Source organism: Aptenodytes patagonicus, chromosome 11 (assembly GCF_965638725.1).
Source record: "Aptenodytes patagonicus chromosome 11, bAptPat1.pri.cur, whole genome shotgun sequence".
Taxonomy (NCBI): domain Eukaryota; kingdom Metazoa; phylum Chordata; class Aves; order Sphenisciformes; family Spheniscidae; genus Aptenodytes; species Aptenodytes patagonicus.
Genome location: NC_134959.1, coordinates 23,600,596 through 23,614,124, shown reverse-complemented (window position 1 = coordinate 23,614,124; position 13,529 = coordinate 23,600,596). Strand labels below are relative to the sequence as shown.

Below are 13,529 nucleotides of genomic sequence, written 5' to 3'. Positions count from 1 at the left end.
CACCTTACGAGTGTTAGAACAGGAGCTAAAAATACGAGGTGGAAATCTTAGCTGTTAAGTTTGACCAGCTGTCGAGATCAGATTAGCTCTCTAAATCTTTTGAAGGGTGTGAAGGAAAGTTCAGTGGCCTTTGCTTCTTGGTGTAGTGCTCCCCTGTAGAGAAGTACCTTCTAAGTCACAACCTTGATGTATCTGTTGACAAAGGGATAAGAGTTCATATAGGATGGAAGTAGCTAGGACTGACTATGCCATCAATCAAGATGTTCTCACGTTCCAGCGGAATCATCCTTTACTTGATATTAAGGATAAAGTTTTGGCCTTCTTTTAGCTGAAAATTTGCTCTTCTGTAGCTGTATGTCTGAGTTCTCAAGTTCCTTTTCCTGTCTTGTCCCTGGTAGGAGCGGCACATGGTCATGCATAAACGGACCCATACTGGAGAAAAGCCTTATGCCTGTAGCCATTGCGATAAAACCTTCCGTCAGAAACAGCTCCTCGATATGCACTTCAAACGGTATCACGATCCCAACTTTGTCCCTGCTGCCTTTGTCTGTTCCAAGTGTGGCAAAACATTCACTCGCAGGGTAAGGGAATACGCTGTTTCGAATTGTGGGGTTTGGGGATGGAATGAGGCTTTTAGCCAAGGTGAGGGGAACATGTTTACCCAAAAGGAAAGGTCGGTGAGGTACAGGTCTTCTAAATAGAGCACTTCTTTCTGAGAGGAAGAGAGGGAGGGAGACCTGGTATAATTGCGAATTAGTACTAGCACGTATTAGTGTTGACATGATTGAGCAATGTGAAAATGCAACTTTATGAATAAAAGTTAATGAAATTTTTCCATTTCCCCTAAACAGTCTTCCTTTAAAAAAAGAGACATAAGTTACCAGAAATGTGTTTGAAAATACAGAGCCAGAATATCTGATCTTGAATTCAATGCATGTTGTATTTTTTGTTGTGTTTTTTCTCTTGCACTGAGTAGAACACGATGGCCAGACATGCTGATAACTGCTCTGGCCTAGATGGTGGGGAAGGAGAGAATGGAGGAGAGACAAAGAAGGGCAAACGTGGCCGAAAGAGAAAGATGCGGTCTAAGAAAGAAGATTCCTCTGATAGCGGTAAGAAAAAGCTCAGTACGTTCTGAGAGTTACAGGCCTGTGATTCACTGTGTGTGTTAGCTGTTAGTTTGCCTGTTCTGCAGGTTTGTTCTGGCACTTGAAAGGCTTTTATCTAGTCAGCAAGCAAAACATGATAGTACATGGCCAAGTACAGAGGTGACTGCCTGTGAGGGATAGTATAGATTCTGTTGTCCTGGGCTTCTTCCAGGACAGAGTGGTTGAAAAAACACTGTCTGACACCCCTTGCCTAGGCTGCGCGGTTCCTGTCCTGCCTGCTCTTCGGTGTGTGAAATTCTCTGGTAACGTTTTCAGTGTCCCAAAAGAAACCGTGTGTTTCTGTGGTGCACTGCTATGAAATGGTGCATGCTCCTGCTTCACCGCTACTGGGTAGCATGTGGTATGTCCAGACAACCCCACTGCTGAATAGCTTGGCTGCTTCTGTGGGGGAAGGCTGGCAGCATCCAGGAGAATGGTGGAGACAGTGCTGGCAATCTATGGACTGTTGTGAAGGGCCTGCTGAGACAATTAAAGGGTCAAGGAGCTGGTGGTGCCTTCCACTTCACGGGTGTGTTTGCATGTATGCTGGTATTGAGAAGATGGCTTTTGAGGGGCTCTGACTGCCTGGACAATGTGCCAGAAGATGGGTTAGGTGCAATTTGTAATAGGGTGGCTACTGTCTGTAAGCTTCTCCAGAACAGGGAGGCGACAGAAACTGTGCAGCAGATAGTGGTCACCTTCACTGCAGTATTATTTGTGAAGGAAAAACTCAGTCATAGTCCTCCCTCCTGGTAGAGGGAAAACTTAGTCATGTCTTCAGCAGAAAAATCAAAGTGGAGTCTCAAGACCAACCAGTTCAAAGATAATTCTGCAAAAGCAGCGTTGCTGATTAATCTTTTATCTGGAGTGCTTTATGTAATTAATCGAGGGGTGTAGGTTGGGAGAACAGGGATCTTTCTGGCTAGAGGATGTGTATCTGAAATTCTTATGCTGCAAACAGCTTTTACAGGGTGAGTACGGTCAAATGGCTTGTGCAAACCTTGATTGCAAAAACTCTATAGAAATAAGTGCTTAAACTCATGTTTGTATAGATACTTGAAAAAATGCGTTACAATCGGTTGAATAAAGCATGTGTAACTAATTGTTCATTTAAAATACAAAAATATCGTGGAGGCAGAGAGAGTGAAATAACTGCCTTGATGGAAGGTAATTAAAAATGTGGGATTCTGGAGTATCCAATTTTTATTATCTGATTTATAGGCTTCCTGGGAGTTTAGCCTAGTCTAAAACCCCAAATTTTATTTAGTTGATATCATCTGGATTCAAAACAGTTTTTTGGGGAAGCTGGTCAAAAGTCGTGCTTGGTAGGTGAACCGATGATGAGCATTGTATGATGGTGGCTCAGGCTCCATGACTGAGAGAATCCCTTCAGCCTCAGATGAGTTGACAAGTCTGGGTTGACTTCCTCAAGAGTCATTTGATAGACATGAAGAATTGACTAGTGTGAGCTGAGTAGCGGCAAGAAAGAGGTCCTAACCACATTCTCAGGAGAATTGCATTATGCAGTGTTGTTTCTATCTCTAGATCTGCAGTTTCATGAGTTTTGGCAACTGCTAAATATGTAAAAATGGTGAGCAAAGCTGTGACGAAACAGACCTGTCATGTGCTAATGGGAAAAATAGCAAATGATAGTTTTGTCTCCCATCTGGCCTGTCTGCCCAACATTAGACAGTTAGTTGACAGACATTGAGTTGAGGGGGGAATGTAAAGAAGCTCTAAAAAGGTGGGACCTGAGAAATCCAATAGATGAAAGAAATTTGGCTTGCGGAATATTCCTTGAGTGACTGTGTAAAATAATGCAGCATATACACGCCTCAGTGTATGTAAGGGACAGTTTGCGGGTTTTTTTTTCCCCCTTTAGTTGGATAAACAGAAGTATGCCTTATGCAATGGCCCTTTCATTTGTGAGTGAAGCTACTCTTCTATGCGGTGGACACCCTTACAAATTTAAGGGCAATCATTTTGCTGTCCAAACAATATCATCCTATTCGACATCTCTTACTGCTTTTTGTCTGCTTTGGTTTTGCCTGGGGCACTCTGAACATGTCGATGGTGCTAACCTAGTAACTTTAAGGAGTGTTCTAAAGAATAAAGTGTAGAGCAATAAGCTCAGTTAACAAAAAAGTTGCAAAAAACCCACAGCTTGCCATGAGGACTGTTGGATTAGAATCAGCTCCAAAATGTAGTGAGGTGCAAAGAGTTGATGTGAATGGGAGATGCCATCATAAAGTCTTTGAGTAGACAGGGCCTCATAAAATATACTGCATTAGACCTGTCCTGCCTTTGAAGAGAGATCTTGGGGAAGATCCTCTTGGTCACTGGTTGGTAGACTGTGTGTTGATGGCCCTGGAAAGCATGGTGAGTGGTCTGCAGGCCTGTGCTCACCCACAAGGCTGAAGAACTCCCCAGTTTTGTGTGGTTCTGCCATACTCAACCTGAGATTTTGAGGTCTTGGACGCAAGTCCCAGTATCTGGGAGCTGCTACCCTGGTTTCCTGTCTACTTAACAGAGAACGACTGAAGGATGGCATTGCCGTTTCTTGAGGGCTAGGAGACTTGCTCTTGGATCCCTCTTGAGCTCTAGTGTTTCACAGAGATACTGTAGTGGCTGCTACCACTATTAACATGTGACTGGCCCCTTCTTGCCCTTCTATTTTCCCCACACTTACTCCTTTCCAAATCACCTCAGCCCCTCCCCTAAGCATCCCATAAGTAGTCCTGTGTGATCCAAAACTGCCTTTCCCCTGCATCCCATTATGTGTCCCACCCCCAGCCAGCAACTCCCCCATACCCCTTAGTCTGAAAGGTGATCTGGAGAGCTGTTCCTGATAACTCATTGTGGTGGGTTTCATGCCTGGACACTGGGGCTGGCGTCTGGGCCACTCCCAGGAGAGCCAAGACAGACAAGTCCTTGATTTGGGTTCCCACCTTCCATTGTGCACTCCTGTGCTCCTCTGGGTTGTGCAGGTGGGACTCTGATGTGCTGATGTCTCCTCTGATGGGCCTGGGAGTAGCCCAGCACTGCATTATGTGGTCCTCCCTCCTGCCATTGTCTCTCCGAGCTCCTCTGTGGATGTGCGGAGGAGGAGCTTTTATCACATAATCTAACATAATTATGTTTCCTTTTGCTTTCTGAAGGACAACTTGTTCTCTCTAATGTGAGGGTAGCAGACTAACAGTCTGTGCCACCAGCTTCTCGACAAAGGCCTTGTTTGCCTTCTTTCTCATCAGAGTTGACTCCTTTTGGATGAGGATTTGATGGTGGTTCTCTGTAGGTGGATGTGTTTTGTTCTTGTTTAAACTGAAGACTTACCTGATATAACATCTCTTGCAGAGGAAAATGCTGAACCAGATTTGGATGATAATGAAGATGAGGAGGAGACAGCAGTAGAAATTGAAGCCGAACCAGAAGTCGAGCAAGAGGCTCCTGCGCCACCTCCCAGTAAGAAACGAAGAGGAAGACCACCAGGCAAAGCTGCCACCCAACCAAAACAATCCCAGCGTAAGTCACTATTTGAAGCTTATGTTACACTGCTTGCTTGAGCTGATTTTTCCTTGGATTTGGCAGTTCTTGTAGGAGAACGGCTCCCCTCAAGTGAGCTTATTTTAAAAATGGATAACTGCACTTGTCTCTACTTTGCTAAGAACTCACCTTTTGTGTGACGTTTGTTGCAAGGGTTTCCTGGTCTTGAGGGAACATAGCCACTTCAGACTGTGCTAAAAGGAGAGGACACTTTTTCTTTAGTATTACTCCAGTTCACTGATGTGCAAATCGCTCACTTCTTTTTGTACCACTTACGGTGTCTCTACTATAGTACAGTTCCTGGTAAAGCAACTGTTGGTACAATCACCGTGGTATTCTTACCTATGTAAACTCTTGTAAGTATTGCCACAAACGAACATGCTTCAGGCCTGTAGTTCTGAGCCTAGCATCAATGCAGATGTAGTTTCAACTCTACAGAGTTTTCTCCGTAAGAATAGACATCGATAACTGCGCAAAGTCTAAGTAAATAAATTGTAAGAACAAAGCAGGAAGGGCAAACTTGTTCCCTCAAGAGGGAATGGCTTCCCCAGTGGCTTGCCTGTCTGCTCAGTGCTACAAGTGCGGCCTGTGTCCTTCCTGGAATTACAGCCTGTGGAAATATTTTATGCTGAGTTCGTCACTAGCGTTACTGGATTCCCCTGAATTTGAAGTTTTGCCTTACGCCCATACATTGATATGGTCTTGTTTGTTGATTACTCTACAAAATCCATTGTTTGAATGATGTCTTAATATCAAAAGGCATACTGGAACTGTAGTGGTAGCACATCTTCATACAGGGGCAAGGAAATAGATGCTTGATACTTGGATGAATGAGGCAGGTTGAATTGCTCCCTACTAATGTGGGAATGTGAGTTGTGGGCCCCACCTTCCCTTTCCATGGAAGAGTCTTAACTTTTTGGTAGATACTTATCTGGTGAGGTGTGCAGGCCAGCTCTGGAACCAGTAAAAAAAAAAATGTTGTTTCCCCCCTCCCCCTTTGTTTTCTGCCCTTCTAGCTGCAGCAATCATTCAGGTTGAAGACCAGAACACTGGTGAAATTGAAAATATTATAGTTGAAGTAAAGAAAGAACCTGATGCGGAAACAGCAGAGGAAGAGGAGGAAGCTCAGCCTGCTGTAGTGGAAGCTCCCAATGGAGACCTCACTCCTGAGATGATTCTCAGCATGATGGACCGGTGATGGAGGAAGACCACGCTGGCTGACTGAACTGGCCTGGGCTGTGTTTAAGCGGCTCAAATCTATTTTTCCTTTTACCTTTTTTCTTGGCTTTGGGAAATGCATCATTTTAGACCATTTTACCAAACATACTGGGAAATAAAACTTCAAAATGATGTTAGAATGTGATTTAACTAGAACTTGCTGTTTTATGTTAGCATTACAGGATCATGGAACATTAGGAAATACTTTGGAGTCTTTGAGGGTTTCCTGTGAGATGCTTGATTTAGTTTTGCTCTGAACTGCATTGTAAAGCTGGTCCAAGGGCCGTGTTTACATGCACCAAGTTTTAATATATGAAAGCGGAAGCCTTGACTAGAGTATGTGGTAAACCACTCCGGACTTGCCCTTCCAGTTCCCAGAGTCCTTGAGCCTCCTTCTCTCAGTAGTGTTTTTAACTGTAAATGCAGACTTGGGAGGGTTCTAGACTTTTAAAATGTTTTTTGCTTTTCCCCACTGACTAGCTCCGGTTCTCCAAGTCGGCTGCACACGGTAGTTTTGGCATGCTCCAACTGGTTTCTGTCCTTAATATGCTTTGCTTTCTGCAAAGCATTTCTGTAATGGTCAAGCTTGTAAATAACTTTTTTTTACATTTTAATCTTTTTCCATTAATTAAGAGGTATGCAAAAATGCAGTTTAAATAAACCCCAGTATTTTAATTCCTTTCAAACTAAGTGACAAGAGAATTGATAGAGTGTAAATGTTGGAAAAGCTGTTGATACCAATCATGTAGAGAAGAGACGTACCCAGACTATTGCTTGCAGAACAAGAGAAACCCACATGTGAAAGCTGGTTTTGAAGCACACAAAACTGGCATTTGAAACATGTATAATTAACCTTCTTTTTGAGTTATAATTTCACGACGACATTTTCTTTGCTCTATCTTGTAGTTGTATTTTGTGTTTATGAATCCTATGTTAAGGCAGAAGTGGTGATTTTTTTAAGTGGGTCACTGCAGCCCTCAAAACCTGGGCCAGGAAATTTTAATAGGTCAGTAATTACACAATTTTGGATCTCTGAAAAGACAAAAAAGGAATAATGTGAAATACAAATGATGCCTGTATATGAACTGTCACATGTTAAAATATGTAAGCTTTTTATAGAGCCTCAGTCTTGCTGATTTCAAACAAATTTTTCTTCTATGTATCGCTTTTAAGAGAGCTATCAGTTTAGCTATCAGACTCTAGGTTGATGCATTTTTGTACTTAGCTGTACTGTGTGATATTTTTCATTATTTTAGGAAGCCAACATGGGGGGGGAAAAATACTGTTATAAAATATGTAATGGGGTTTGAAAGCTGGGAAGGAGAATATACTGCTGTACAGCTAATAAATAATAATGGATTAACATGCGTGCTCACTGGCTGCTTTCTTTGTGTATATTAACGGTGTGACCTGGCAGTGATCTCCAGACTGTAAAGCTGCTCGTCCTAGAAGGATGCTGCACGCCTGTAACAGGGGCCAGCTCTTCTCTTGCGTTCCGTCTGCCCTGTGCCGAATGCAAGGTAAGCTGTCCGTGACATTAAATCACGGCGCGCTGCCCTGTGCCGGCCGCAGGTGGGTGTGCACGTAAGCAAGTGTCATTACCGCGGTGAAGCCAGTGCATGGTCCCAGTTTCCTTACAGCAGCTCCGTTTGTACCAGGGGTCTCAGCTGGGGCCGCACGGAGGAGCGTGCAGCAGAGAGGTGATGTAAAACGTGCTGGGCTGGCCGCTGCGAACCTCAGCGTTTACAGCTTGAGCAAGAAGTAATGCGGGAGTAGCTGTTGCTTCTGTTTGTTTTGGCTGTGAGTTTAAATGATTGTAGCTGATGGTTTAGATAGCAGGAATGTATTTCTATTTCATTCTGGGAAGTGGGGCTGAACTCAGGTGGAGTTTGCATGGTGTATCTTCTCTCAGTTACCTGTGAAAGCAGCTTAGAGAGCCAACTGGGAGTAAGCAGTCAGGTAGCTGCACGCTGTGTAAGTTCAGGGTAGTACCTCTCACACAGCGGACTTCAGAACAGGGGTCGCTGCAAATGGCACAATAAATACTTATTTAAAAGGAAGTCTTAAAAAGCACAAGAGTTGCTAGACTTAATTTTCACTAGATGTTTGGTGACTAGTCATCTCTGGTCCTGAGAGATGGTCCTCCTTAAACTGGCCCGGAAAAGCTGTCTGGAGGTTGATGCCTGGAATCCTGAGCAGGATGACGGCTTGTTTCAGCAGGCGGGAGAGGTAAATGTAAGGGCTGCTTCTGTGAGAAGGAGCCAGGTCTGGCTGCAGGAGTGGATAAATGCTCAAGTGCTTTCTCAGTTGGACAAGGAGCTGGTGTACTCGCAAGCCCAAAGATGCTTCAGACGGAGGCAGCGCTCTAAAGGAGATGCGATTTTGTATCAGCCTAGAGCTTAGGGGGGCTTTGTGGTGAGCTGGAAAACTTGGAGGTGTCCTCAGGACCTGTAAGGAGTACTACCACCATCTCTTAAACCCTGTGGCTCAACCCAACCGCTGACGCGTGGGACATGAAAGATGTTGCAATGGCTTTGTTTTAGCTGGTGACCCGTGATGGTGCCCCAAGGAGGTGTCGTGCGTGCTCTGGTAGAGGCCTCCCTTGGTCTGCGTGAGCACTGCCGCAAGACCTCCATGCGCAGCAGCTTGTGCCATCGTACCCAGGTCTGAGCGACCCCAAGGCACGTGTTGGCAGCTCTCCTGGAGTTCAGAGGAGCCTGGAGGAAATGGCTGTGTGTGAACAGCTTGATGGTGGGATGAAAGGAAGAGAGCCTGAGAGGTGTATTTGTCCAAAGGCTACAGGGTATGGTTGCTCCTGAGTAGTCTTTGACCTGCTGCTGGTGTGTTGTGTTCCTTAGCAGCTCCTGCCCTGCTGGTCACAGCCCACTGCAGCAGCAGGCCTGAGGAGATGAGGCTGGTCTCCAAAGGGGACCGCTGGTGGCTTCTGTGTGCTTATCTGAGGAAACAATTTCTAAGCAGCGTTGTTTCGTTAATGCAGTAGATACCTGTAGCGTTCTTGCGTGTAGAGTGGACCTGGTCATTTATTGTGGGCTGCTTTTTGATCTTTCTCCAGAGACCCAAGCAAGGTTTTAGTGGGGATGGGAGCAGTCGCCCTGTGGCCATCCTTTTTCCTCGGCCTGGTGTGTTACTTCGCAGCCTGCTCAGTTGACCTGGTTTCTTCGTGCTTGCTCGGTCAATAGTCCTGTTACGCAGCCTGGTTTTTATTTGATTTGAGCTGGGGCTCCTGCCTCGGGCAGGTATCTCTGCTTGTGTGCCTCTCTTGCAGGCTTCTGGTTTGCCCTTGGTGGAGCTGCTCTGGAGAGATGCAGAGCAATGTCCCAGCCTGCTCCTGAGGACGCGCATCCAGGGCAGCATCTCGAGCCTGAATGTGGACAGAACATCTCTGCTCGACCCCAGTGCTGTTACCAGTGCTGGAAAAGCTGTGCCCTGTGTCCTGGACCGTGAGTGAAAAGCCAGGGCTGGTATGGATCCAAGGAGCGTCGCTGCCTCAGCCGATTGCTTGGCCTGGCTGCCATCTCTGGTGCTTGGGCTGCTGTCCTGAGGGCATGCTGGAGAATGGCATCAGGACGGAGAGGGGCTGAGACCGGCTCTACGTGACTGCTGCAGCCTGCCAAAGGCTCATTTGGCTTCCAGAGGTTGAGAGCTCCCCCAGGTTAGAGGGACTAACTCCTCTTACGCTACTAAGCGGGGGTCCAAGCCCACTTCTTTAGCCAAGGGTGTCAGACTGAGGTGGTGGTGCAAACCACGGTGTGCTTTCTTCTGCCTCATTGGAGGAAAAACTAATGACCTCCTTCTACACTTCTGTCTTCACATCATTGTAGCAGATGATTCTCCAGGTGAGAAGGAGACAAATGTAGATCAGGGGACAGCTCGGGGAGACTGGGGCAGAGAGGCAGCTGTTGGCAGAGCCTCTAAGAGGTGGAGGACACAGGGATACCCTTGCAGAGCAGTTAGTGTTTCCCAAGCTGCCTGACTCCCTGCAAGGCTCGTGGAGGGTGGACAGGATCCAAACTGTTGCTGACGTGACCAGGCTTGTGGGCTAAACCGTCCTATGCTATCCTAAACTGTGTTGGTGGGAGCAGGGCAAGAGCTGTGGTGGATATTCTGATCTGAGCACGCGTTTAAGAGCAGACTGAAACATGTGCCAGAGCTGTGCAAAAATCCAAGGAGGTCTTCAGCAGAAAGTCAGGCGAGTGTGGTAGGCAGCCAACGTGGACGAGCAGGAAGGGAAAAGGGAAGCACACAAAGTAGAAGGGTGGACAGGCTGCCCTGAAGGAGCAGACATTGCTTGAGTGTGCAGGGATGGAGTTGAGAGAGCCGAAGCTCAGCTGGAGTTGGACTTGGAGAAGCACGTGAAGGACAAAAAGAACAGCTTCTGTATTGAGAAGGGCTCTGGCAGCAGTAGGAAGGCTTTGGAAAAATGCAGGCCTGCTCCTTAATGGAGTAGAGGACTTGGTGGCAAAGGACGTGGAAAAGACCAAGGTACTCGGTGCTGCTCTTGCCTTGATTTTTGGCTGGTGAGGCCTGTCTTCAGACCTCCCGGGGCCCAAGCCTAATGGCAGAGTCTGAGGGAGACATCTGAAGGTGCTAATGAATCCAGCCAGTGTCATTGCACTCATCTTTGAAAAGTCTTGGTGATCTGGGGGGGTTCATGACGCCTGGAAAAAGGCAGATGTCCCACCTGATTTCAAGAAGGGTAAGAAGGAAGATCTGGGGAACTACCCCACTGCATTCTCCAAGGAGGTGGCTGTCTGTGCAGACAAGGGAAAAGCAGTGAATGTTCATCTGGACTTTAGCAAGGCTTTTGACACAGTCTCCTGTAGCCTCCTTATAGCAGAATTGAAGACATGGGGGCTGGAGAAGAGGATTATTGGGTGCGTGGAAAATTGGCTGGGCCACCAGTGGTCAGTGTGGTCAGCAGTACGAGGTCTAACTGATGCTGGTTGTTCATGCTCCTCAGGGATGACTTGTAGGGCCAACTGGTCCTATCTTGGCTCCCCAGTGCAAGAAGTCAGTGAGAGGCTGGCGCAAGCCCGGCAGAGGCCTCCAGGACAGTTCCCACTGTAGCACAAGACGGGCGAGGAGAGGCCATGGGTGACTGGTGTGACCAGCCGGGAGGAGAGAAAGCGAGGGGGGACCTTACTGCTGTCTGCAAATAGCTGATGGGAGAGCGCAGAGAAGATTGAGCCAAACCCTTTTAGGAGGTGCCACAGTGAGAGGGCAAGAGGCAATGGAGACAAATGGAGCAGAGGAAACTCCAGCTCGAATTAAGGAAATCCTTTCTCGCTAAGTGTGGTCAAACATTGGAAAAAGTGCCCAGAGAGGCTGTGGGGTCTCCATCCTCGGAGATGTTCCGATCTCAGCTGGGCATGGCCCTGAGCAGCCTAACTGGCCCAGCCTAGAGCAGAGGGTTGGACCCAGAGGTGAGCACTGGCCAACGCCGCTCAAGGAGTCTGTAGTGATCGAGAGCCATGGGAGAAGCTGTCACTGTGAGAGCACACAGGACATGGTCACTGGGAGGGCACGTGGGTGCCCATGACAGCACAGGAGCATCTGGGGCTGGGAGGGGAGCTGTGGGCAGAGGAAAGGGTGAAGTGGTGTTCTGGAGCCAGGGGTAAAGAGCTCCTACTGTTACCCCCAGAGCATGGTAAGTGCTTCAGCTCCACAAGGGTGATGTAGGGATGGAGAGGAGCACCAGGACCTCTTTCTGGGAAGGTCCTGGTACTCTATCCTAGAGTTGAAAATGCCCAGCCCACGTCCTCTGGGAGGGAAGACAGAGGAGATGGGTTGCTCTGGACATCCTGACATGCCTGGGCTTGTACAACAAGGCAGGGAACGCTTGTGCACATGGATGTCATCTTCTGCCCCGCTCCTGGGGAAGATGTTCTGCTGCAGTGATGCTCAGTGTGTTCCAGCATGTGGGACCCAGTATTTTGAGGAATGAGCTTGGGATGTGGCTTGCCTGGAGCTTCTCTGTGCTTCTAAGCTTCAATAGAAGCCATCTTCTGATGGGTGCAAGGGGACAGCTGCTCCCTCCATGTCCTGAATATCCTTCCATGACAAAGCTGGAACCTGGTGTCCCTTCTGAGACATTCAGATACCAGCAGCCTGGTCTCCTGTCATCCTGGAAAAGCCAGAGATCCAGCCAAGACTGTCGTTGGCGGACGCTGACTGTTGGGTGATGAACACCTTGTGCCCTTCCTCTTCCTGGTGCTCATCTGCCTGCTGACGTAGCTCGGGAGACTCAAGGAGGTGCCTTGGCAGAGGTTGGTCCCTGCCCTGAGCCATGTTCTCCCCAGCCACCTCCTTGAGAAGAGCTGCTATGTGTTGTGGTTGGCCTCTACGGAGACGCCATCCCAGCAGGTTGATGGCTTCCTGCCTTTGCTTTCACTCTGAAGGTGGTTTCAGAAGCGCTGCGGCCCCAGGTGCATGCAGCAAGAGAGCAACGTCGCCCAGCCCTGCCAGGGATCACCTTCTCCTGAGTTATTCCACCTCTGGGAAAATTCCTCTGGGAGCCCCCGGTTGGCAGATTGCAGCTCAGGCAGCCTGGAGCTTAGTGATGTGTCAAAAAGGGCAATTTAGGGGACAAGGCAGCTGGCACCCTCCATCCCAGCTGATGCTTGGTCATGGGGACCCAGGCTGCTGGCTGAGAACAGCTCTGCCGGCTCCCTCAGCACCTTCTGCTGAGTGTCTGGTAGGGCCAGCTGAGCCAACACTGAGAAATGTGGGGCCCAGTGAAGTCCTGCAGCACTGCACAGGGCACGGGACAGCTTTCCGCTCTGTCCTGGAGCGCATCTGGACTTTTGCCTGGTCCAGAGCCTTCCCTGGGGAGCAGCGTGGTTGATGTGCTCGCTCCTGTTGCTCCAAGGAGGCCACCTAGCCTCTGCCTCTCATCCTTGCTTTGGGGCAGTGGTTTTGTCATTTTTGGCATGACACCTGGGGCGTTTCTGCTCTGGAGAAGCCCTGCCTGCAGCACCCTGCAGTGGGCACCGGCGCCCATCCTCTGGAGAAGCACCCTGTGGTGGGCACCAGCACCCATCCCCATTACCTCCCCTTGCAGATGCTCGGTGCAAAGCGATGGGGCTGGGCTGACCTCCCGGGGCTGGGCTGACCTCCTAGCGCTGGGAAGGGTAGAGCTGCCCTTTTCCACGCTCACCGGCCATCTTCAGGCAGAAGTGTGTCCCCATGAACCACCCCGGGGGGCTGCAGGGCAGGAAGAGGTCATGGACCCTCAACCCTTGAAGGCTGGAGCCAGGGGGAGATGCTGCTGCTGCTGCTGGCTGGGAGGCACTGGTGGGGTGTCCTGCTCACCCAGGTGAAGGCAGGCGGGAGGAGAAGGGCTGGGCAGGGATGCCCTCTCCTCCTGGCGGGGCCGGTGGGCTGCGGGCGCTGTCGCTTTCATTTTGCTTCTCTTGCTCAGGCGGTAAATCTTGCCTGACGGGGCAGGAAGAGGCACCGAGTGCTGGGAGGGGGAGGAGGCGCTGAGGCGGCGGAGCTGCCGGTTGGTAACCTCAGCGCTTCCTCCCAGCAGGGTGCCCTTCCCACGGCACCCAAGGATGCTGCCCTGACACCCGCATCCCTGGGTGGGTGATCCTGTGG

At 48.9% G+C, this 13,529-nt stretch overlaps 1 protein-coding gene across 14 annotated transcripts in view; it reads left to right on the top strand.

The window, feature by feature from the left end:
* The window catches only part of CTCF (CCCTC-binding factor), a 37,033-nt gene extending 29,761 nt beyond the window's left edge, over positions 1 to 7,272 (top strand). For all 14 annotated transcript variants that reach the window (XM_076349514.1, XM_076349512.1, XM_076349511.1 and 11 more), the window contains 4 exons: positions 399 to 581; positions 977 to 1,112; positions 4,503 to 4,670; positions 5,708 to 7,272. In XM_076349514.1, the coding sequence (XP_076205629.1) occupies positions 399 to 581; positions 977 to 1,112; positions 4,503 to 4,670; positions 5,708 to 5,889 (669 nt within the window). In that variant the 3' untranslated portion in view covers positions 5,890 to 7,272. The remainder of the gene's footprint in view (positions 1 to 398; positions 582 to 976; positions 1,113 to 4,502; positions 4,671 to 5,707) is intronic.
* Positions 7,273 to 13,529: the final 6,257 nt, after the last annotated feature.